The sequence below is a fragment of the Amphiprion ocellaris genome, chromosome 2, assembly GCF_022539595.1.
Source record: "Amphiprion ocellaris isolate individual 3 ecotype Okinawa chromosome 2, ASM2253959v1, whole genome shotgun sequence".
NCBI classification, from domain to species: Eukaryota; Metazoa; Chordata; class Actinopteri; family Pomacentridae; genus Amphiprion; species Amphiprion ocellaris.
In genome coordinates this window covers 8,256,368-8,281,719 of record NC_072767.1, presented here as the reverse complement: position 1 = coordinate 8,281,719, position 25,352 = coordinate 8,256,368, and the positions used below count along the sequence as shown (strand labels likewise).

Genomic DNA, 25,352 nt, shown 5'->3' with positions numbered 1-25,352 from the left:
CATCAGTGCAGCAGATAGACACATGAAGCTTTCAGGGTTGAAAAACACATTTGAGCTCTGTTAAAAACTGCAACCAGATCAGTTTTACATCCTTTCCAGGTGTCACAACATAAACACCAAATCTGCATTTTGTCATGATTCATCTGTTTCCTGATAATTCACCAGAGAAAACTTTAAAAAGTGCATTCTGGGTAAACTTTCATGGACGGTTTTGTGTTTCTTTGTGTCTCTTCTAACCAGTAGTACCACAGTCAATGCATAGTCCTGACAGTAAAGCACAGAAGTGGGAGTGTGATGAAATGTGGCTGGACAAAACTTTAAAAAGTATTAAAAAACAACGCTTTCTGTATTAAATAAAACGTTTTTGGTGAATATTAGCATGCCAAAATGTCAAAAACACATATAATTCTGCACCAAAATGTCAAAAACCTCAATATTAAATGTGTCACAATCTAAACACTATATCTGCTCTTTGTTCAGTTTCTCTATAACCAACTTTGAGCATCAGTATTATGGGATGTATCCTAGTTAGAAGAGTAAAACTGCAGCAGTTTAATGTCTATGACAGAGTCATAGACACAATCATTGGTAACCTGGATGTGTTTCTGTTTTCTGATAATTCACCAGAGAAAACTTTAAAAAGTGACTTTGGGTAAACTTTCAAGGATGGTTTTGTGTTTCTTTGTGGTTGTGTAGTGTTAATTTGTGGTCATTTAGTGTCTATTTATGGTTGTTTTTTGTCTTTTGTGACCAGTAGTACCACAGTGAATGCATAGTCCTGACAGTGAAGCACGGAGGCACAGCTGTGTGTGTGTGTGTGTGTGTGTGTGTGTGTGTGTGTGTGTGTGTGTGTGTGTGTGTGTGTGTGTGTACGTGTGTGTGTGCGTGCGTGTGTGTGTGTGTACGTGTGTGTGTGTGTGTGTGTGTGTGTGTGTGTGTGTGTACGTGTGTGTGTGCGTGCGTGTGTGCGTGTGTGTGTGTGTGTGTGTGTGTGTGTGTGTGTGTACGTGTGTGTGTGTGCGTGTGTGTGTGTGTGTGTACGTGTGTGTGTGTGCGTGTGTGTGTGTACGTGTGTGTGTGTGTGTGTACGTGTGTGTGTGTGCGTGTGTGTGTGTGTGCGTGCGTGCGTGCGTGTGTGTGTGTGTGTGTGTGTGTGTGTGTGTGCGTGTGTGCGTGTGTGTGTGTGTGTGTCTGTGTGTGTCTGTGTGTACGTGTGTGTGTCTGTGTGTGTCTGTGTGTGTGTGTGTGTGTGTGTGTGCGTGTGTTGTTTACCTCGGTTAGTGGCCGCCTCGATGGGAGCCGGCAGCTGGATGCAATAATCCACCCGCTGAGTGTAACGAACCCGACGAGTCTGGCAGCACTGAACTCGCTCCTCCACCAGGAAACGGAAAACGTCGCTCGGATTCTCTGATCCTGCGCTGTTCCTCTGCAGAAACAACATTCAGAGTTATCAGACACGGTTTTATTAACATCTGAATTCCCAAGCCCGCTGTCAGATGACAAGTTAAACCATTTATCAGGTCCAAAAACTGTAAAAACAGAATGAATCTCAGATTTCAGACAGCCCTTGAACTAATCATGTGTGATATTTCATCAAAATCACTTTATTCTACGTTTTATTTTTTAAAAATACCTAAAATACACAATTTGCACTCATAAGATTCTGCAAAAATCTAAAAATTCGACACTCTTTTTTGCAACTATGAAGCCATTAGTGACTCAGATGCAACCAACAGTGACATAATAAAAATCTGGCAAATTAAAAATTTAAGTAGTATAATATCTACAGTATGTAGAGTCAGCATTGTTAAGCATATATTTCACCAGGGTTGGTAAAACCTGTTGACACCTAGAAAAATGTTGTACATGTTCATTCAAGGTTTGAATCAATTTTTGCTAAACCAATGATAAAAAAAGTTAACCTTAACTTAATTTTTTTTATTAGAATTTCTGTCATTTTAACTGTGTCAAACTACACAGAAGACATTTCTGAGTTCAATTATATCATTTATCAGAACCAGAAACTAAAAACATAATAAATCGTCAGATTTCAGATGGCCCTTGAACTAATCATGGTTGATATTTGATTCAAATCACTTCATTCTTCAGGTCTAATATTTTTTTAAATGCCTAAAATACACCATTTGCACTAGCAAGATTCTGTAAAAATCAAAAAATTCTGCCCTCATTTGTGCAACCATGAAGCTATTAATGACTCAGTTGCAACCAACAGCGATTTGACAAAAATTTGGGGACTTTTCAGCTGAACTGCAGGCTGTGCTTATACAAATCGAATGATAGAAAAGTATGAAAACAAATTAAAAATAAAAGTAGTAAAACATCTATGGTATGGAGAGTTAGCATTTATTTTCCAGTGATGGTAACACCTGTGGGAAGCTTAAAAATGTTCTACTTGTTGAGTCCAGGTTTCTCCCAGTTTTTGCACAATGAATGATTTTTTAAAATAACTTTTATTTATTTTATTCTTATTATTTCTGTCATTTTAACTGTGTCAGAAGACATTTCTCACTTCGCTCTCCTTCTTCATAGGTGTTCTGTTTCCAAAAAGGTTCAGGACTTTTTATTGAAGTAAAAATTGAACCTAAAGTGAGTTAAAATGTGACTGGAGCTAAAAACACTCAGAAACTGCAGAGAATTCAGAGGATTAAGAGTGAATATTGACCAGTAACATGGCTGACAGCTGAGAAATTAAAGTTTTTCCTGAATGTGAAAGATGATCAACAGCTTACATCTACAACAAAATTTAGTTTTCTTTGCAGAAACCTTTCAAACAAAGATTAGTTCATGTGAAGAGTCAGTTAGATTTTGTGCTTTATGGTCAAAACGCTGCTTTTTTCAGAGGAAACGATGAATTTTGTGACTTCTTTGAGTCTTGAAAGTCAAAAAGTTCACTAAAATTTTCCATAAATCAAATCCTAAACAGTTTTACCTGAAATAGAGCAAGTTATAATGCAGTATAATCTTGGAAAGACGTGCGCAGAGGTTAGATATATATCACAAACATGACAGCCTGTCATTTAAACTGCAGATCTGTTACGATCTGCTGGCGCGAACTTAACTTAGGAGCTGCTTCAGTTAGCGTCGTCCTCCGTTACTGAGGCATCGCTTCAGAGCACATTAATCATTATCGAGGTTCCCGTTTATTCGGAGGCTCTGATGAAGGTCTGCATGCTGTGGCTCGGCCCGTCTATTCTAAGGAGCCACGGAAATACACCAGTCTGAATTTAACTCGGGCCAAGTATGTCGGGTGACACAGTCTGAGGAAAATGTTGCTGACGGTGGCTGGACTCAGTATGTAGTTCAGACAGCTGGAGGACCCAAGGAGAGTTTAAGAGTTCAGTTTAAATCATCACCATTTCTGCTCAATTATCTCTTCACCTGAAATTTTTACAGCAAAAAAATATGGATATTTATAAAGCGTGTTGTGAAATTGAACACTTTCTGAGGTACAACTTGTTTAAAAACCACTTGTTGATCCAATTTCTGCAGGTTTTTTTGGTTCACCTGGAATTTTTATAGCAAAAAAATCTGGATATTTATTTACATTTTCTCTGTTATTTCTCATCATGTTGTTGATTCTGAACTGACCAGACTCTAACAGCAGCCATTGTTGGTTTTCCCACATTTTTCCTGTTATCTGTTCAAACTTTTAGGGCTTTTTCATCTCAAATCATTAGGAAACATTTGCTTAGCCACACCTGATTTATCTGAATTTTTTTTAGCAAAAAAATGGATATTTATAAGAATTGTTGTGGAATTTATCTTCGTATACCAAACACTTTCTGAGGTACAAATTTGTAAAAATCACCTGTTGACCCACTTTCTGCAGGTTTTTCTACACGTTGAAGATTGAGTCTGTTTGAACCACATCTCAGGAACTATTAAAGATAAAAACCTGAAATTTTCACTTATTTATTAAAGTTATTTGTCATCATGTCAATGATTCTGAACCCACCAGATTCTAACAGCATCAGTTGTTGTTTTCTCACATTTTTCCAATCATTTACGCAAAATTTTAGGTTATTTTGTCCCCATCTCAAATCATCAGGAACCTTCTGCTCAACCACATCTGATTTGTCTTAAATTTTAAAAGCAAAAAATATGGATATTTATAAGAATTTTTGTGAAATTTTAGCATCATATACTTTCATAACATAACACTTTCTGAGGTACAACTTCTTAAAAAAATCTCCTGTTGACCCACTTTTTTGTTCATATTTCAACTCACTGCTATTGAAAGATTATTTGATTTACAAATAATTACAGATTCTGAATCAACGACATGATGAGAAATAACTAAGAAAATTCCAGGTTTTTATCTGAAATAATTCCTCAGATATTGTTGCTCAAACAGCCTCAAATTTCAATGTGCGAATAAACCTGCAGAAAGTAGGTCAAACGGTGATTTTTTTTTTTTTAAAAAGTATTTGATATATGAATATAAAACTTCACAGATATCACTTTAAATATTCATAGTTGATGCTATTAAAGTCTCAAGCAAATCAGACGTGGTTTAGCAGAAGGTTCCTGAATATTCAAGATGAAAAAAAAAACTAAAAGTTTGCAAAGATAAGAGGAAAAATGTGGAAAACCAATGCTGGCTGCTGGTTTTCAAGTTCCGGTTGGTGTGTTTTGTTGACGTCGGCAGCGTGAGGCGGAGGAAGTGTTGGGTTTTAGTCGGTATCAGAATAGGAAGCATTATCTGGCCTCCCTGTGTAACAGATAGCAGCGAGTTAAATATATCCTGTTGAGAAAGACCTCATGTGAAAGAACAAACCCAGGAGACAAAAACAGTGTGCGGGTCGGAGGTGGTATGGAGCCCTCCAGCATCGTGTTCTAAAAAGTTATGACCGTACAGAGCAGAAAACTCAGGTTTACTTTGATGTTTTTAGCATTAACTGGAATTATCTTCCACTAAACACCAGTGAAGAGCTAAAACGAGAGTCGTATATATAAACGTTTACATGCAGCTGAATGTTCCTAAATACACATTAACTATTTATTTCAGAAAATTTGACGTTGGTCATTGATATTTATAACACAAATCATGAAATTTACATCCTTTAAAGCTACGTTTGGTCACATTTCTATAAACTAACAGCTGCTGCAGTTAAAAGTAAACTTCCTACTCGTGCACATTAAAAACTCTGACGTAAACGAAGCTCCACTGACCTCCACCAGGTTGATGATGTGCAGCAGGAACTCGTGAGCATCTTGTTGTCTGTTGGAGGAAAACTCTGGATGTCCTCTGCTGACCAAAGACTTCAGCATCCGCGGAGAGACACCTTTCTGCTGCTGCTGGAGGGAAAACACTGGGCGTCAGAATGAACATTTATATAAAAATAATAATTTATGTAAAACACTAGACGGCTTCTGGGAATTTTACAGACTGTGGAGGGAAGATGTGATTAAAAATGTAAATATAATCATAAAGAGTGTCTGAAAAAAGAATGAAAAAACGTCGAGCTGCAGATTCCTGAAGACCTGAGGAAGGAAATTTGTTATATTTTAAGGGGGAAAACAAAAACAGGCACAAAAATGAACAAAAAAGAAGTTTTCCTGATGATAATGAGACGCTTTTCCAATAACATCAGTAATATTTTAGAGCTAAATATTAATTTATATAAATGCTAACTAATCAATAACAGTGGAGAATTAAAGCTTTAAAATAATTTACATATCTAGTAGCTCAGATTAACCTCCACAATCAGTTTTGTATGAATATTTTGTGAATATTATCAATGAATCACACCAAAGCTACTGGAAATATGATGCTAGAATCCGTGCTGCTGCTTCACATAACTGTAGACCTAAAAGGGAAGAAAAAATGAAAAATTTGGTACCAAAAAAGGCCATTACAAGCTTTTACTGAGCTTCAGAGTTTTCCCTAAAAGTTTCTACCGAAACATGTTATGTCTACAACAGGGGTGTCCAAACATGCGGCCTGTGGGCCAAAAGCGGTCCTCCAGAGGGTCCAATCCGGCCCTCAAAGTGTAAAAATTCCAGAGAAGACATTAAGTGCAGATTGTAAATTAGTAAAACTATACATTTAAAATAGTTTCTAGACCATGACAAGTTGCTTTTGATCATCAAGTAAAATACTAGATTGTTCATTGTTCTTTTGTGGTTTTGTGTCTCTGTTTTTGTAATATTTTGTCTTGTTTTTGTTGTTTTTTTGTCTCTTTTTGTCGTTTTGTGTTTCACTTTATTCGTTGTTTTGTGCATCGTTGTCATTTTGTTGTCTCGCTTGTGTTGTCTATTTTTCCGTCGCTTTGTAAATTTTTTGTCTCTTTTTTGTTTTGTTTCGTGTCCTTTGTCTCACTTTCTAATATTTTGTTGTGTTTTTGCTGTTTTTTGTCGTTTTGTGCTTCCTTTTTGTGTCACTTCTGTTTTTTGTCTTATTTTTGTCATTTAGTGTTTTGCTTTATTTCTTGTTTTGTGCGTCGTTTTTGTAATTTTCTCTCGCTCGTGTTGTCGTTTTGTTTCTCGCTTTTGTCATTTTTTCCTCTCTTTTTAGTCGTTTATCCATTTTTTTGTCGCTTTGTAACTTTGTCCCTTTTTTTGTCATTTCAAATTTTCATTTCTCTGGTGTAATATTTCATTATCTATTGCGATATTATAAGATAATCCTTTATTACTCCCCACATCAGGGAAAATTTCCAGTGTTACAGCAGCAACATCTTTCAAAGCAGCACTAACCATATGTACAGCAATGATAATAATATGCAGCAATAATATGCACAATATATACAAGAATTTTGATCACACATGCAATATTTCACTTTCATGTGCAAAACTGTAGATGTAATTTCATTTTCATTTCATTTTTTATGCGTCATATGAATTGTTACCTCAGCATAATTGCCAGAATTACCTTTTACTATTCTATTCCAGCCTTATTATAGTTTACTTATGCTATTTCCTTATTGCGTTGTGCTTAAAATTTACTGCTTTTCTACTTTCTGAGCAATATCTGGTACAGGAATTTCCTTCTGGATTAATAAAGTTTGATCTTATCTTGTGTTTTTAGCAGCAATATATTGCACTGTCCAACAGTAATCACTGGTATTTATCGCTGCCCACTCAGAAACATTTCCTGTATGCGTTCTCTAACATTTAAGTTGCAGTTAAAATCACAGCAAAATCAAAAATATTTTCAAAAAGTCAAGATTCAGTTTGACAATAACAAAAAATATAGTCTACTGTCACTTTATTATAATATTTAAAATTTGTTTTTACATTTTTCTTAGCTTGGTTCACTATTTTGTGTATTTTTGCTCCTACTCCAATGTATTATTTTAAAACTATATTGCTTAATTAATTTGCTATTATCAAGAATCAATGAGGAACTGTTAACAATTTTATTATATTTAATAATATAGTCTAAAGCTATATTTAAGCTAAAGACAGTTAAAGTTTTAATTCTCTTATTTTTACTGCACAATTCAGGGACAAACCTCTTTTAAATATATGTTGTAAGTCTAAATCTTGATTTTCTTCATCTAATTCTACCAAGAAACTGAGGAATTAATTCACAATTTGCATTTTTTTTGTTCATTATTGCACCAAACTAAGGAAAAACTGACTTTCTTCCTCTATTATGCTGCTTGTCGCTGCAGTTTCATCGTCTAGGCAGATGCAAAACGCAAATAAAAGTCTTATAAAAACATGACATGATGCTAATAATGAGTTAATAATAAATCATCAGTGGGAACCCTCGGTGTTCGGTTAAATCCAGAACTGAGATCAGTGATTGTACTAGCAGCCGTCCTGCCTTCAGGCCTCCCAGCTGTCAATACGTGTCCAAACCCGACTCCACCATCACATGTGGAGGAAGTTTAGGATCACGGTTCGGCTGCTATCAATTACCGAGGCTTAAAAGAAGCTGAGAGGAGCAGCGGCGGCTCCCATTATGCTTTAATGACTTTCCCCCTCTAACGTCCAGGAATTTATGGGGCTGAAAACGGAACGATTAAGGTTAAAGTTAGTGAAGAAAAACAAGATGGAGCGAAATGAATCTGAGATCTGGGGAATAAAAAAAGCAAAACGGTGTTAAAGTTGCACATTTAGGGTCAGAAAAACTTCACAATATTCCTAAAAACCCCCTCAAATCCAACAGAAAAGCTCAGATATATTTATAACACAGAAACCTAAACATTTTGCTGATTTTGTTTCTTATTCATGCTTCAGTTCCGGAGCCAGTTTGGAGCTGGACATACCCAGTTTAATACCTTGTATTCTTCTTTCATCACCTGTTCAATGAGCTCAGATTTCATGGGCGGTTTGGCGTACTGGCCTGAGAGCAGTCCGTGTCCCAGTTTAGCCCTGCGGGACGAAAACACATCACGGCATCAACACGGAGCAGAAACACGCCTGGTTCATGCTAGTTTTTATTTCATTATTAGGTAAAGCCTGAAGACACTGAGTACAGAAATAAAAATTTAAAAAAAAAACTTCAGACAGAACTCCCGGAGCTTTTCTCATGTTAAGTTTGGAGGTTTTAGTCTCACAAAGCCCGCAAAAAGTTCAAAATCGGCGCAGTTGCCGTGGTAACCACAACCACCAACAGCAGCTGCAAGGTTTCTGTGACCATAAAATAAATAATCACGTGTAAATATCATGTTTCTACCCTCAGTATTCTCCTAAATTCTTCTAATTTTTCATTTTCTAATAATTAGTTCAGCTGGAAATTGTTCATAGTCATTAAAGGATCATTTTTGTACAGAATTTATTAGTGAACAACTAATTTTTTAGATTTTTTAACACTACATACAGTCAGTTTAGTAATAAAATTATTTTACTGGTGTTAGGAAATCAAAAAGAAGGGGTCGAATATCAAGAATAATTTTTTAAAAATCAGTTTTAATAAGAATATATATATAGTTTTACATATTTTTTTTACATTTATTTGTCAATAAAGAAGCAAAAATTAATTGCATACAACATAATACATAATAGAAATTATTTAATTTAATATGAATTATTAGCGTAATAAAACAAATAATTGAAAAATACAAAAACAAATAAATAATTTTTCTATAATGTAAAAAAAGTTTTAGTAAGAAATATATATATCAGGGATGAGAATGAGAAATGGAAAAAAACTCGGAAAATGTCTCGGAAAATGTTATTTCTGTAGGTGAAGCATCCCCAGTGAATTGACATAATTTTACTTTCAGGAGTTTAAACATCACTGACAATAAAATTATAGTAAATTATAACCTGTAGCTTATAAATAATCCCATCAATTCAAAATTAATGGTCAATAATCAAATAAGAATTTGAAATAAAACAGTCACCAATCATTCCTGTATGTGTTTTATTTTAACATTTATGTTGCTGTTAAAGTCACAGCAAAATCTAAATTTGAAAACAAAGTTCACATTTAGTTTAATTATAACAAAACCGCAGGTCTGTTGTGATTTAATTATATATTCTTTTAAACCCCATATTGCTTCTATTTGTTATCAAGAATCAGTGAAGAATTGGAATTTTCATTTAACTACGTATTTATAAATATAGTCTACAACAAAATATTGAAGCTGAAGCTCACTGACTTTAACTTTTAACTCTCTTTTTTTGTGCAAATATTGACACGGTTCTGCTCTAATTTGTACAATTAAGGAAAAAAACCTCTCTTAAATGTATGCTTTAAGCCTAAATGTTGATTTTTTTTTTCATCTAATCCTTCCAAGAAATAGAAATGGATTCACAATTTGCCTTGAGTGCAATTACAGGAAGGATCATGTTTCATCGTTGCACCAAACGTTTCTGTATGATCTGCTTTTTAAAGACAAGCATCAACATGTTTATCTGGCTGCTCGCCTCCGAACACGAAACATCCACAGCTGATGTTATTCACTGCCTGGACTGTTGCAACACAGCCGCTTAGAAGAGAAAACACACCAGATTTAGACTGTGAAAAAAATGGGCTCACATCCAACACGTTTACTGCCTGAACTGAAACTGACGCATTCTAAAACTCATTCTACAGAAACAGAAGTAAAACCTGGTCTTGTTTGTGCGTTGCAACACTGATTATGTAACCGTGGAATCACTTACATCTGTGTGGCGAAGTCCTGGGTGGGGTCAAGAGGTGAATAGTCATATATCCTCTGCAGATTTCCCACATACCTGCAGATCAGAACACGTGTCACTGATCACCTCACACAAGACGGACGGAAACACGACACCTGTAATGTCCTGTAGTTTGTCTGTGTTTTTATCAATATTACATGCAAAAATAATTAAGTAAGCATCAAAAGCACTGCAATAAAACATATTAATGTAGATGTACATCATGCAAGGGTTTGAAATTTTGATTTAATATTTAAAATTGCACTTTTAATCTAGTTTTTTACTCCTTTAATCACTAATTATTTGGTCCTTACGGCAGAATCTCTTCGACAGCTGACAAATTTATTCATTACTTGAATAGAAAGTCTTGTATCTGTAAAAGTATTCCATGTTTTTCCAGTTTTGGTTGCCAGTTTTGCAACAACAGATGGTGCAAAACTGGCAACCAAAGACACAGCAAAGTAAAAAGACACATTATTTTGCTTTCACGCTTGTAATAACAGCTTAAAATCAGCATTTTGGTTAATTTATTATGAATATTTCCTTGTGCAAGGTCAGTATCAGTGCTTAGTTTTGCAGTCACATCTTGCAGCTCTGAAACTACCAGAAAGTGACTGGTACGACCAATAATCAGCGGAAATAACGACGACATAAGACGGACGGAAACATGATGTAACAAGCAAACACCTGCAGCTTCGGATTATATAAAGTCTTGTAGTTTATGCAGAGATGCATCAGTCTTTCAAAATCATGTGTAATATTTAGTTTTCATTTGCAATATTTTGATTCCATGTGCAAAATTTGACTTTCATGTTTCATTTTTATGTGTGATATTATTACCCAATTATGATTACTTTTTAATGTTCTTTTCTAGTCTTATTTTAGCTGCTAATTTTATTTTAGTACTTATATCTCACAGCTTTCCACTTTTAGGTGGTGCATTTCTAATGTTATGTGCTTGTCACAAGAATTTCCTTCGGGATTAATAAAGTTTATCTTCTCTTATTTTATCTTTTTCTTAATGTAAAGGCCATATATTACAAATGTTAAGGATTATGTTTGAGAACAGCATTAAATATTATGCAAAAATAAAAGACCTTACGTACTGCATTTCATTTAGATAAGACAAAAGACTGAAAAACACGTCAAAGAACAATATATATTTGCTTTGTTTTTAAATCCATTCATCTATTTTGCCTCCAGTGCCGTTGCATGCCAGCGTTCCTTACTCACATCCTCTGGAAGTCTGGGATGCTGAAGAGGACCTGCAGGACTGTTCCCAGGTAGCAGCTGTTTCCCAGGTTTTTGATTCCTGTGTAACCAGAACCGAAAACCGCCTTCAGCTTCATTCCCGACTCCTGGATCACCTCCCATTCGCTGACCCTCGGCCTGGAGTTGTTGTCTGTGTGGTGGCCGTTCTCTGTCTGAGGGGGACCAAACAAAAACATGAAGAGTTTTCTGCTGCACTTTGCTTAAACACTTCACATATTTTGCTGAAGCTAAAACTAGCTCACTCGTTTCTGCATCTGCAGCATGTCTATTCCAAAGTGTGACAAGTGCTCTGATATGTGAGGATCCAGCACAGCTTCCTCCTCCTCGAATGAATAGACATCTGAAAGCAAAAACACAGTCAGTCTCCACAGTTACACCTCACTTAATTCTGCAGAAAGTTTAACATTTGAGAGATTTCTGGTCAGTTATTCACATGATGGATGCTCAATAGATAGAAAACAGTCAAATTGAGTCAGTGTTTACATTTGTACTTTAAAAAAATCCACTTCGTTGCCTCAGTAGTGCAATAATAACATTCAATATCAGGGTAAAACATTAAAAACATCTCTAATGTTAATAACTGTACTTATTCCTCAGAGTCTGCACAGTTTGCACTTAACTTCTGGTTTACTTCTGCACAAATCTATGAATGTAAGTAGCAGTTAAACACTTATTTTCCTTTCTTTAACATGCACTTGTTTAAATGCATTTAATTTTTTTGTGAAAATACTTCAAGACCAAAGAGTCAAACTCATTGTTTGTGGAAAACATACTGGTTCAATAAAGCTGATTCTGATTCTACACAAAGTGACACATCACTTCATCATCACATCACCAAAATCTAGAAAAGTACTGAGCTTCGTGACAGATCTCACCGAGCTGCTGCTGCATTGAGTTTTATTAAATGGACCTAATAAAGTGAGTCTGATTGGATATTATTATTAAATTTTACAATTTGTACCTAATATTACCTACATGTGCAACTGTAATCCCAATCCAAAACCAGGGATTAAGTGAAATCATTATAATTTTCCATCTGATTGTGATGTACACCTCTATGCCGATGACACAGTTTTATACTGTAGTGTGGTTACATTTGCTGAGTAAGCAGAAATTCATTGTTATTGCCACTAAAACCAATTAATCATTAGGTTTTTACCGTCTCTACTCTGAGTGGGATGAATATTGAATGAATTACAGAATTACAAATATCTGAGAATTTGAATCAACAAGCTTAGTTTTAGAAGTGCCCAAATTGGTGACTAAACTACAACAACAAAAAATTATAGTTTATCACTGTGAGCTTTGTGTTGAGGTTTGATGGTTCTCACTTTCTGTAAGACCTGAAATATATTGAGTTTTATTTATTTATATGGCTCTTACTGTTTATTTCCCCCCTTAGATTATCTCTTTACCGTCCTTTAATGTGTGTCCTTATCATACAAACATTGAATTACACTGCAGATATTAGACATTTTTACTGAACAATCTAAAGCTTGACTTATTTTCAGTTTCTTCCGGCTGCTCTTGTTTTAGTTGCTTTGTTTGTCTGTTTTTTAGATCAAATTCTCTAATTAATGCTTTTTATTATTTCACTAACCTTTCCTTTTAATATTTATTCGTTATCCAATTTCTTAATTGTGTGCTGACATCTTTTATTTTCTTACTCGTACCTCAACGCACTCTTTAAATAAAAGTTAAATTAATTTAGATTTTAAACTTTGCATTTTAAGCTTAGACTGTCATTTATTAAAGTGCTAGAAGCAAACATGGAGGCCAAAATGAGTGTTTACATTAACAGGCTGATGTGCAGCATAAAATTGTGATGAATGCTGAGTTTGAGTGACATAAACAGATTCAAAGGCTTCAGAGGCTTTTATTCTGAAACGCAGTGATAAACTAGATATCAGTGCAATGAAATTCTTAGGTTGCTGTGCAGAAGAATCTAAACTCCCTCATTTTTATCCTTAGATCAATTCAGGTTTTTAATGTAATCTTATTTCTCTTCTAGATGCCCTTGTTTTAGTTGGTTTGTTTTTGGGTTTTTTTAGGTTAAATGCTCTAATTATTGTTTTTCTTATTTCACTAACTTCGTCTCTTAATATTTGTTATCCAAGTTTCTTATTTGTGTGTCTGCATCTTTTATTTTCTTACACATAGTCATACCTCAGTGTACTAATAAAAATTTAATTAACTTACCTTAACGAAGACGCTATTTTTTCTTCATGCAACAATTGTGTTTTCACTATTTTTCATTTGAAAAGTTCAATAAGAACAGTTTAATTCACTAACACCATGCAGTAAATCAGACTGTGTATTGGTGCATGGGTTCAGATGAGCTCATGGCTCCAACCTGCTCCGTCTGGGGTGATGGTGTCCAGCTTGACGGCCAGCGGATGGTTGGTTTCCCTGTAGTGCTCCAGAGCGTGGCCGTTGCCTCCACTCCCATCGAAGAACCATTTCCCACAAAGCACCGCTCCGTCCGTCAGGTTCAGCCACAGGTTCTCCCTCAACTCGCATTTCTGACATTTCCAGCCGCTGACAGACAGAAGAGAAGCAGAAACTGAAGTTAATCGAGGAGTTAAAGTCTTTCACTGAAAACTGCATTTAGTCAGATAACAGAAATTAGTCATTCTAAAAGGACTGGTTAGAAAAGTAAAGTGGAATAGGACACAGTAATGCAGACAAATTTAGGTTATTATTTAGTAAGTAACTAAATGCATTAGAGGCACAAGGAACACAAACTAACTGAATGATCAAAAGTTAATCAGCAAATCCTTTCTAAATTCAGTGTTTCTTTACGTAAAATCATTTACAATTGAGCAATGGTTGTCAATAATGCAGCTCATAGCAGCTCTTTAGCTTCTCTTCTGTTGACAAACCAATGAAAAAGCATTCAGACGAATTAGATAATGATTGAGTTTTAAGGTCCTCAGATGCAGAACCAGTGACCTGAGTTGGATAATTGTTCCTACCTGCGTCCTTTTACTGTATGAGTATATAGTGGACAATGTGAGAGCATGAAGTGAATTATTTTAATTGCATTTTACCAACTAAAGCCATTTAAATGTATTCAGACAGTCAGGACATCTTTAGCTACATTCACACTGAAATCCTTCATGCTCAATACAACCCGATCAATACCCAGATTCAAGATTCAAGACCTTTATTTATCACAAACACAATTATACATAGTATAATGCGCAGTGAAATGTATTGTGCACCTGTTCCAGACCGAAACAATAAGAATAATAAGAAGAAACCAAACAAACTTTAGGGAGTAAGAAATAGACATTAATTGTGTTTATACATTGTAGAATGTATGTTGAATATATACAAAAGGAAAACTATGGCTAAGTTTTTATTAACTTCCCAACAAAGTCCTTCACAGACTAGCAACTTATCAAGAAGCTCGATTCTGCACTACCGTTTGCTCAGCTGTGGCTCTGCTACATGTGCTGCAGAGACTATAGTAAACATAAAGCTGCTCTACTATACAAACTCCACGATGACACAGTTTCTAAATTCCATCAAGCATCTTTTTCTGGTTTACGTTCTGTAAAAGAAAGTTTCCATATCGCATAATTACCCAACATATTACAAAATATATGCAGCAGGCCGATATTATCAGGCTCAGGTGGTCAAACTGGATTTATTGTTCAGAGTAGGGCTGCAACAACGAATCCATAAAATCGATAATAATCGATTATTAAAAGCGTTGGCAATGAATTTCATTATCGATTCGTTGTGTCGCGCGATTCATGCGTCACTCACCAAGTCGCGGAGCCGTGTAGAGCTTTGTCAATGCTGGCTGACTGAAATAAAGTTTTGTTTAAAAAAAAAAAAAAAACTCCACCTGCAGAGCGAGTTGAACAGAGGGAGGTGGAGGCAGAGCGGAGGCGGTATTTTCAAAGGAAAAGTAAATTCAACACATGAAACCTGACCGACACGGAGAAAACAGTTTGACCGAAGTCCTCAAAAGTGTTGGAGTATTTCACGCTTCACAAAACAAAAAACATGCGTAACATGCAAGCTTTACAAAAGCACAGGAGCATCACGATGATGATAAAGCACCTGAAACGGAAACACGTTGGAGTCGCCAATGAGGATGAAGGAGCTCATCAGCAGGTAAGTCACTACATTATCCTACGTTTGTTCTGTTTTACAGTGAGGAAACGTAACGTCAGTCTCTCTGGTAGCTCTCCTGATGCTAGTGTTTGTTTGTTAGCTCATTAATGACAGTGATAGGGCATGTGTGTGTGTGTGTGTGTGTGTGTGTGTGTGTGTGTGTGTGACACTTTTTATTTCACTTTAATCAGCTTCAGCAGGGTTTAAATATGATTTATAAATAAATGTAACTTGCACACAATGGTGATAATAATTGAAAGATTAAGCCTCAAGTTTTAATTTTCTCACAAAGCCTAAGTGAAGACACTAGTCTGTGTTGGAGTGAAGCAGGATGAACTGCATTTAGACCAAACAGTGCAATAAAATACTTAGATTGCTGCAGATTAGATTGATATTACACTTATACATACTCAGGTAGACAAATATTTAATACACAAAGAACAGTGCAAAACTATGCACAAAAAAGTGTTAAAAAAAAAAAGAAAAGTACGTGCAATATTTACGATGCAAAAATAGCATTAATTGTGATGCGATTGTGCAGACTGAGGTCACACTGCAAAAAAACCCCCCGAAAGATCAGTTTCTGAATGAAGAGCATGCATGAAAGTGGCCAAAGTCAGAACTGAAAACATCAAATTCTCTGTGATTTCTGCTGTTATGGGGGGAAAGTACCTAGCATGAATTCTTTCACTGTTCTAAGAGTTTAAGAACATAAAAATAAATGAAACTGTCTGAATGCTGCAGCGTTGTGTAGATGTGGTTTGACGTCGATCCTACCTGGGTGGGATTCGGACGCCGTTATCCAGCTGTCGGAGGCTCCTGGCATGTCTGGAGACCTGGATCTCCTCCTCCCACGACTCTGGCTCCTGCTTCTTATAGGCCGACGGTGCGTTGAGCACAGCATCGCAGGCGATGGTCACCTGGACGTCACAGAATAAACGCATGGATAGCATGTGTTTTAACGACTGTGCAAGCATTTAATTTCATCAAACTGTACACGACCTGCACACAAGAAGAGCAAACGTGATCATGCAACATCTAAAGCCGTGATTGATCCAACATCTAGCAAGAACTAATAAAAAAAACCAAACACACATCTAGTACTGTAGTGGCCCAAAATAAACCATGCAAACCTCTGATTCACCATGTGTTCACGATAATTACTACGCAGCAACACGAATTCCACAACTTTAAACTGAATATGCATGAAACAATAAAGAAAAAGGTGCCAAAGCCAAGCTCTAAGGACATAACCAACACGTAAATACATAAAAACAGAGCTGAAACGTCACTTCCATGCAAGGAATAAAACAGAAAACACTCAAAAGCGATAAGCATGTGCACCTTGTGGTTCCCCAAAGTGACTTTTTTGCTAAAATCAGACTAAAAATGCACCGTTAAATGAAGTTCTTCAGCTGGTAGAAGGAATTCTAGGTTAAGTTTCCAGATAGTGTAAGTTAGCTTAAGTTTAAAACATCTGGAATCTGTCAGATTAAGGCTCAGTAGCCGTCCACTCCTGCAGCCAGGGAACCACTGAGTGCACCTTCCCCATCGACATGCACAGAAACCCGGCACTGACCAGAGCCGGCAGCTCCTCAATATTTGGTAACGGGATCTCGAAGTGGTCTGGAAAAATGACCAGCTTGGCCTCGTCTTCGTACTCATAGTCCTCTCCGTTAAAGTCGCGGTTTAGCTCTAAATCTTTGAGGGGAGGAAGGAAACATTCAGTCGAGACACTGCGGATCAACCACAGTTAACCAATGAGGAAAATAATCATAAACTGCAGCTCTGATTTTGAGAATTTAGCTTCATTATATGATCGATAATGAAATGAGACATCTCTGGTTTGATTTACTATCCAAAAAATGCACAAAATCATCTTCAACATTGTAGAAAATACGCTAATGTGACATGTTGATGCTGTTCTCAGTCCTCTGTAGTGAGTTTATAAGTTGCCGGTGATGGCAGAATGCGATAACTTCCTATATTTAGCTCTGCATTGATTGTGTCTGAGCTAAAGAGGCATCGGAGTCGTATGAAGTTGTGTTTCTGTCATTGCTGTGAGAAAAAAGTCCATCGAGGATTCTTCTGTTTGCAGAAGATACAAAGAGAGATAAAAATACAACATTATTGATTTAGACAAACTGTTGAAGTTGCAAAAAATGCTTTTTGATGGAATGTATCGATATAATAATGTGAGTAATTACACCAACCCAATATTACCAGCAATTGAAGTTTTTTAAGCTCGGAATTAAAAAACTTTTTCATTGTTGAAGGCAAAATTCATTCTTTGTGGTCTCAGAAACGCCTCTCAAGCAGCAAAAAGTCACATTGGCTAATGCTATGCTAACGGCTAGCAGCTAAGTTAGAATCTGAAACAGAGTTTGGAAAACAATAATAATACTTAAGATATGAACATTAGTGGACAAGAAAAATGACAAAACAGTGAAAGATAGAAAGACATCTAAAGTCATGTATACTCATGAGAATCTGGATCACAGGTTGTCCCTGACATGTTATTGTTCTCTTTGCTTTCATGGTAACGCATGACGTTAGCAGCTTGTGGCTCAATTAGATCACCGGACCTACAGGGAGATGACAAACCGCCCATCACATCAAGTAAGACCAAAATATTGGTTTGTTGATGACTAATAATCAGTATTGGATCCCTACTACAGAGGCCTCTTCATCACCCCCCTATAAAGATATCTAAAGCCGTGTATACTCGTGAGAATCTGGATCACCGGTTGTCCCTGACATGTTATTGTGCTCTTTGCTTTCATGGTCCCGCGTGACGTTAGCAGCTAGCAGCTCCATTAGATCGATAAGTTCCTGGATGACCAATAATCAGTACTGGATCCCTTCTACAGGGACCTCCTCATCACCCTCATATAAAGACATCTATGCTTTCATGGTAACGCATGACGTTAGCAGCTAGCAGCTCCATTAGATCACCCGACTGGTTTGGAGATGACAAACTGCCCGTCACATCAAGGAAGCCCAAAATATTGATTTGTTGATGACCAATAATCAGTATTGGAACCCCCTCTACATCACCCCCTATAAAGTCATCTAAAGTCGTGTATACTCGTGAGAACCCAGATGACAAGTTGTCCCTGACATGTTATTGGTCTCTTTGCTTTCATGGTAACGTGTGACGTTAGCAGCTAGCGGCGTGATTAGATCACCGGACCGCCATGGAGACGACACACCGGCCGTCGCATCAAGGAAGAGTTAATTTAACATTCAGCTGTCAGATCAGAGGAATCAGGAACATGGAGGCCGAGCTGAAGGAATTCCTCGGCCGCTCTGAGCAGCGTCACGGCTAGAAGTGTGTCAGCGTAGACGGGAGGCTGACGGGTGGAAGCAGCTGATGGACCCCCCACTGTAAACCAGCTGACCCCCGCCCAGCCCTGGGCTTTGATTTAGAACAGTTACCAACCACACTTACAAATAAATGCTCTAAATTTAGAGAACAGGAGGAGGCTGCTCATCATGGGAAATATCTCCGGGTAAAGAGGGGCAGAAACAATAACATGGGGCAGTAATGGAGGTGGGGCGGGGGGAGTTAGAATCAGATGAACATTAAACGCTGGGAGGAAAAATGGAAAAAGCATCAAGACCTGCAGCCACAGATTCATTTTGTTGTGATGGAAAGTAAATTAGATTATTAATAGTGGACTGTAACTGGGTGCAGTTACTCCAGTAGTCCCCTATTTTATACACTTTTACTACATTTCACATGTAAATATTGTTTATTTTTTAACCACAGCACCTTAAAAATTATGTTTCAGCCCAACAACAACAAAAAGCAAGAGTTTGCATCAATCTTTTTGACTGCTAATTAAATTATGTTCAACCAACAAAGCAGTAATTAACTTTTCCTCTTAAATCAAAGGTATTTAGCAATTTTAAATCTAAAATTGTTCAGACAAGACAATGGAAGGGAATTAAAGTCAATCTTAAAGTCAAATATAAGGAAAAATTTAATTATCAAGCCATTTTCAGTACATAATCTCAACCTGAATTTAGTGTTAAGTCAATAATGCAGAAATTTGAGTTCAAATTACACACATTACATTATTATGTCAATATTAGTCATCTAAATAGGTTTGTAACCTAAATAGTTTATCTAAATCAGTCATTTTATTAGATTTTTTTATATGAAGTTGTAGGAATAGGTCACTAGAATTACTTTCAAGAGTTTCCGTCTATTTTATTCATGTAGTTACACACTTAAAAAGTTGATAATCGTATAAAGTACAGCACATTCTTTATTGCTATTAAGCTTTTTCTCAAATATGCCTGCTGGAACCTTTTTATTTGGCTCAATGGCTCAATGGGATGAAACCTTCCATTATTACTAGTATATCTCATTTAAAAAAGCAAAAATGAGAAAAAATACTAATTTCTCTCCTTTTTTCCTCCAATAATCATGTCAGAAATCCTCAGTTTGAATTCAACGTATCTGTTGGTCAGCCATCTACAAAAGTAAACTGTCTGTTATACGTTGATGCATTCGAATTATTGATCTAATAAAATGCGTATTGTAATAATTTCTCGGTCATTTTCAGTCCATTTTTTCCATAAAGTAAGTATTAGTCCCTAAAATCTCATCTCTGCGTATCAAAAGTTACATATTTAGAAGCTTTGTCCTATTAAAATAAGTCATTCTTGCCTTAAAATATCTTACATTATCTTAACTCTACACTGTTGATTCCTAGAACTCTACGAAGTTTAAGCCTCTTTCTCCGCATAATCCTGCTCTACTCGCTGCAGCTCCAACACACCAGCTCACCTAGAAGTCTGTTCAACCTCTGCAAAACTTCTCCAAGCTGCACAATGACAGGACGGAATATTGGAGGAAGTCAGCTGTACATGTAAGTACTGGATTCAAATCTTTTTTTCTCAGTTTCAAGGTGGAAATATTTAAAAATGTTTGCTTTTTCTGCTCCTGATGTGTCCTGTAGCAGATTAAAGAATCACACAAACATTATAGCAACCTCTTTAAGAACATTTAGCTTCAGTACTTGTGTATCTTTTATGAATATTCCCACATTGCAGCAGTGTTACTGCATTAAAGACATGAATGCTTCTTGCACCAGTAATTCCAACTCACCTAGAAACACTTTTCCGTTCCTGCGTCTGGGGATAGCGCCCCCTGCAGCTCCTGTGGCTTTCTGTCAGAAACATATCAAACATCGATTTGTCAGCAGAGTAATTTGCACATTCCTGCAAACTTATAGTATTTCAGTAACTTTATATGACTTATAATCTTTCGATTACACTGACTTGCAACACTTTTTAAATCTACATGTTAGTGCTTACAGTTCTGCACTAAAACAAAGAGTCAAATTCCTTGTATGCAAAAACCTAATGGGCAATAAAACTACAACCTTAATTGATTTTCTTTCGCAATACTGTTTGACTTGATTTGCAAAATTTTTTTAGAAATAAGATTCACGTTAAACTGAAAGATTAGAGTTGTGATATTGGAGGTATCTGAAAGTTTACAAGTGTTAAATATGGAGTTAAAGTAAAGGTTTTACTTCCACATTGCTATTTATCAAAGTAATATGCCGTGATATTCTCATATTTTGTGCATAACTATCTCAAATCTGGATTAAATCAGCTTTTATATATTAAAATTAAGGTTATTTGACTAGATTTCCATCAAACTAAGAGGCTCAGTGTAGAAAACAATGATAAATCCACTGATTGTATTCCACTTTGCAGCTTTTAAATGGGATTACTGTTATACTTTTGCACATTTTAAGTTGTTTACATCACATACTGTGTAATTTTGCACATTCTCGGGTGATTTATTTCCACATTCCTGCAAACATTAAGTATTTATGTCACTTTTAATGACTTATAATCCCTCCATTACACTGAGTTGCAACACTTTTTGAATCTATATGTTAGCGTTTAATGCACTAAGTCAAATTCCCTGTATGTGAAAACCTACTGGGCAACAAAACTACAACCTTAATGGATTTTCTATTGCAAAGCTTTTTGTAAATAAGATTGAAAAAGTACCACATAAAGAAATACTGTTAGTGCAGCTGCTCTACCTTAAAGATGAAGTCTGTGATTCTGCAGGAAGATCGTTTATTTTTAGCAAGTTAACATATTTAGCTCTTTACCATGAACCACATTTACCATCACACCCTCCTAACTTTCCACGTGCACAAGCCCAGCCGTGCACCGGACTCAATTAAACTGGATTAAAGAGATTTAATCGCATTAGAAAACTTCTCTTATAACTGTAAATTGCAGCTTTTCTGCTTTGCTGCAGTGGATCCAGGTGGTTGTCATTTTGTTAGAAATAGAGGCTACGTGCTCCAGCTGCCAGGTCGGGTTACCAGGCCGAGGGAAAACCCCGAACCAGAATAAAAAGAACAACAAATCGAAGTGCTTCACGATTTCACAGGTTGATTTGTAGACTTGGACCGAAGCCATTTACAGTAAGTTCATCTGCAGCTTTTCCTCGACAAACATTCACCTAAAAACACGGCAGCAGGACAACACAGTGCCACCAACTGGTTTCCTCCCAGTTGAAAGCCAGAGAATGCTGACACACTGGAGACCGAGTGGACTCATGGGAGGAAAAAACTGCAGACACGGGAGACTGCAGAATGCGAGCAGCTGTTTGTAGCTTGGAAATAGCAGCTCTTTACAAAGCAGAGCTGATCTGAGGGCAATTAGAGGCAGCCAGAAAACACAACAACAACAGCAGCAGCAGCAGCAGCAGCAGAAGCAGCAGCAGCAGCAGCAGCAGCAGCAGCAGCAGAAGCAGCAGCAGCAGCAGCAGCAGAAGCAGCAGAAGCAGCAGAAGCAGCAGCAGCAGCAGAAGCAGCAGCAGCAGCAGAAGCAGCAGAAGCAGCAGCAGCAGCAGAAGCAGCAGCAGCAGCAGCAGAAGCAGCAGCAGAAGCAGCAGCAGCAGCAGAAGCAGAAGCAGCAGCAGCAGAAGCTGCAGCAGAAGCAGCAGCAGCAGCAGCAGCAGAGCAGCAGCAGCAGCAGCAGCAGCAGAAGCAGCAGCAGCAGCAGCAGAAGCAGCAGCAGCAGCAGCAGCAGCAGCAGAAGCAGCAGCAGCAGCAGCAGCAGAAGCAGAAGCAGAAGCAGAAGCAGCAGCAGCAGCAGAAGCAGAAGCAGCAGCAGCAGCAGCAGCAGCAGCAGCAGAAGCAGCAGCAGCAGAAGCAGAAGCAGCAGCAGCAGAAGCTGCAGCAGAAGCAGCAGCAGCAGAAGCAGCAGCAGCAGCAGCAGCAGCAGAAGCAGAAGCAGCAGCAGAAGCAGAAGCAGCAGCAGAAGCTGCAGCAGCAGCAGCAGCAGAAGCAGCAGCAGCAGAAGCTGCAGCAGAAGCAGCAGCAGCAGCAGAAGCAGCAGCAGCAGCAGCAGAAGCAGAGCAGCAGCAGCAGCAGCAGAAGCAGCAGAAGCAGCAGCAGAAGCAGCAGCAGCAGCAGAAGCAGAGCAGCAGCAGCAGCAGCAGCAGCAGCAGCAGAAGCAGAAGCAGCAGCAGCAGCAGAAGCAGCAGCAGCAGCTCACTGCTTTGTTGTTCAACCAGGAGCTCGTTTGATTCTCTTTGAACAACAAAAAGCAGCTAACATATTTTTTATATGTTCAGGGATGGACAAAAAAGCAGAAACAGTCCAGAATATTGTGCAATCTGATGTAAAAGCAACACAAACTTCAAACACAACTGTAGCATCATAATCTTTGATATCTGAAACTTTGAGGTTCTTGCATTCATACTGCATCATATTTCTGATATTTTGTCCACTTCTCCTGCTAATAAAAGCAGATTCTGTTACTTAAGTTTTTTATTTTTTAATAAAACTTTAAGTAACAGACTAAAAGAGCAATTGTTGGAACTGCAAGCGTTCCAACTCAATATTTAATATTTTGTCTTGTTTTTCTTGTTTTTTTTGTCTGACTTTTGCCTTAAGTTTTTTGTCGTTTTGTTTCTCGTTTTTGTAATTTCGTGTCTCATTTTTGTCTCGCTTGTGTTTTTTTTATCTTATTTCTGTCAATTTGTGTTTTGCTTTATTCGTTGTTTTGTGTCGTTTTTGTCATTTTGTGTTTTTTTGTCTCGCTTGTGTTATCTATTTTTTTGTTGTTTTGTTTCTTGCTGTTGTCATTTTCTGTCTTGTTTGTTTCCTTTTTTTGTCGCTTTGTAACTTTTTGGTCTAATTTTTTGTCTCTTTTTTTGTTTTGTTTCATGTTGTCTCATGTTTTTGACACTGTTTCTTGTTTTTGTCAGTGTTTCCTTTTTGTCTCACTTGCATCTTTTATCTTATTTTTGTCATTTTGTGTTTTGCTTTATTTGTCGTTTTGTGTTTTTTTGTCTTGCTTGTGTTGTTTATCTATTTTTTTGTTGTTTTGTTTCTCGCTTTTGTCATTTTTTGTCTTGTCTTTGTACATTTTTTTGTTGCTTTGTAACTTTTTTGTTTATTTTTGGTCTCTGTTTTGTTTCATGTTGTTTGTCTCATTTTTTTGTTTTGTTTCTCGTTTTTGTTGTTTTGCGTGTCATTTTTGTCTCACTTGTGTTTTTTGTCTTATTTGTGTCATTTTGTGTTTTGCTTTATTCGCTGTTTTGTCGTTTTATGTTTTTTTGTCTCATTTGTGTTGTTTATTTTTTCATTGTTTTGTTTCTCACTCTAGCCTTTTTTTGTCTCATTTTTGTCATTTGTTAATTTTTTTGTCGCTTTGTAACTTTTTGTGTAATTTTTTGCCTCTTTTTTGTTTTGTTTCATGTCCTTTGTCTTATTTTTTGTCGTCGTGTCTCGTTTTTGTCTGGCTTCTGTTTTTTGTATTATTTTTGTCATTTTGTGTTTTGCTTTATTCGTTGTTTTGTGTGTTGTTTTTGATGTGTGTTTTTTTGTCTCACTTATTCTGTTTCTCGATTTTGTCATTTCTTGTCTCGTTTGTGTCATTTGTAATATTTTTTGTCTCGTTTTTGTCGCTTGGCCATTTTTTGGTCGCTTTGTAACTTCTTTGTTCTTATGGCATCATATTTCTGCTATTTTGCCCACTTCTCATGCTAATAAAAGTAGATTCTGCTACTTAAAGATTAGTATTTTTCATTGTGTTTAGTATTTAAACTTACCATTTCGAGCTGTGACAGTTTTTGTCTCAAGTGTGAGAGTTTAAGATTAAATTCCCCATAATTTCCATTGGTGTTTTCTTGATAAGAACCATTTAAAGATAAGGAAAACCTCAATTTAAACCAATATTCACTCCTTATTTGCTAAATATTGGAGACTCCTGTGTAAATAGCTTTTTCTGCAAGCTCCAAAATCCATGCATAACACCTGAGCTGCTGTTCACAAACCAACAACTTAATTTTAATCATTTCACTGCAAGCCTTCCATTTCAATTTATAACATAATTAGTACCAGACTGTCGAGTTCTTTCATGGAAACCTCCAAGCAAATGATTAACTGTAAAATAAACCAATAAAACCACAAAATAAACTGTAAACTGAAAGATTAGAGTTGTGATATTGGAGGTGTCTGAAGGTTTGCAAGTGTTAAATATGGAGTTAAAGTAAAGTTTTTACTTCCACATTGCTATTTGTCGAAGCAATATTCCCTGATATTCTCATACTTTGTGCAAAACTATCTCAAATCTGGATTAAATCAGCTTTTACATATTAAAATTCAGGTTATTTCACTAGATTTGCAATCAAATTAAGGGTCTCAGTGTGGAAAACAATGATAAATTCACTCTGTATTGTATTTTGCAGCTTTTAAATGGGATTATTGTTATATTTTTGCACATTTTAGCTTGTTTACATCACATGCTGTGTAGCTTTGCACATTCTCAGGTGATTTATTTGCACATTCCTGCAAACT

General features: G+C 36.7%; 1 protein-coding gene across 6 annotated transcripts in view; it reads right to left on the bottom strand.

Annotated features, from left to right (window-relative positions):
* usp13 (ubiquitin specific peptidase 13) overlaps nt 1-25,352 on the bottom strand; it is a 59,440-nt gene that overhangs the window by 28,240 nt on the left and 5,848 nt on the right. The window contains exons 3-12 of one of the 6 annotated variants that reach the window (XM_023266334.3): nt 20,618-20,678; nt 17,078-17,199; nt 16,276-16,418; nt 13,724-13,908; nt 11,613-11,710; nt 11,332-11,522; nt 10,084-10,155; nt 8,274-8,346; nt 5,194-5,319; nt 1,273-1,426 (exon numbers count right to left, since the gene is read on the bottom strand). In XM_023266334.3, the coding sequence (XP_023122102.1) occupies nt 1,273-1,426; nt 5,194-5,319; nt 8,274-8,346; nt 10,084-10,155; nt 11,332-11,522; nt 11,613-11,710; nt 13,724-13,908; nt 16,276-16,418; nt 17,078-17,199; nt 20,618-20,678 (1,225 nt within the window). Of the gene's footprint in view, nt 1-1,272; nt 1,427-5,193; nt 5,320-8,240; nt 8,347-10,083; nt 10,156-11,331; nt 11,523-11,612; nt 11,711-13,723; nt 13,909-16,275; nt 16,419-17,077; nt 17,200-20,617; nt 20,679-25,352 lie in introns of all 6 variants that reach the window. The other 5 variants (XM_023266330.3, XM_023266331.3, XM_023266332.3 and 2 more) reach the window with 5 other exon arrangements.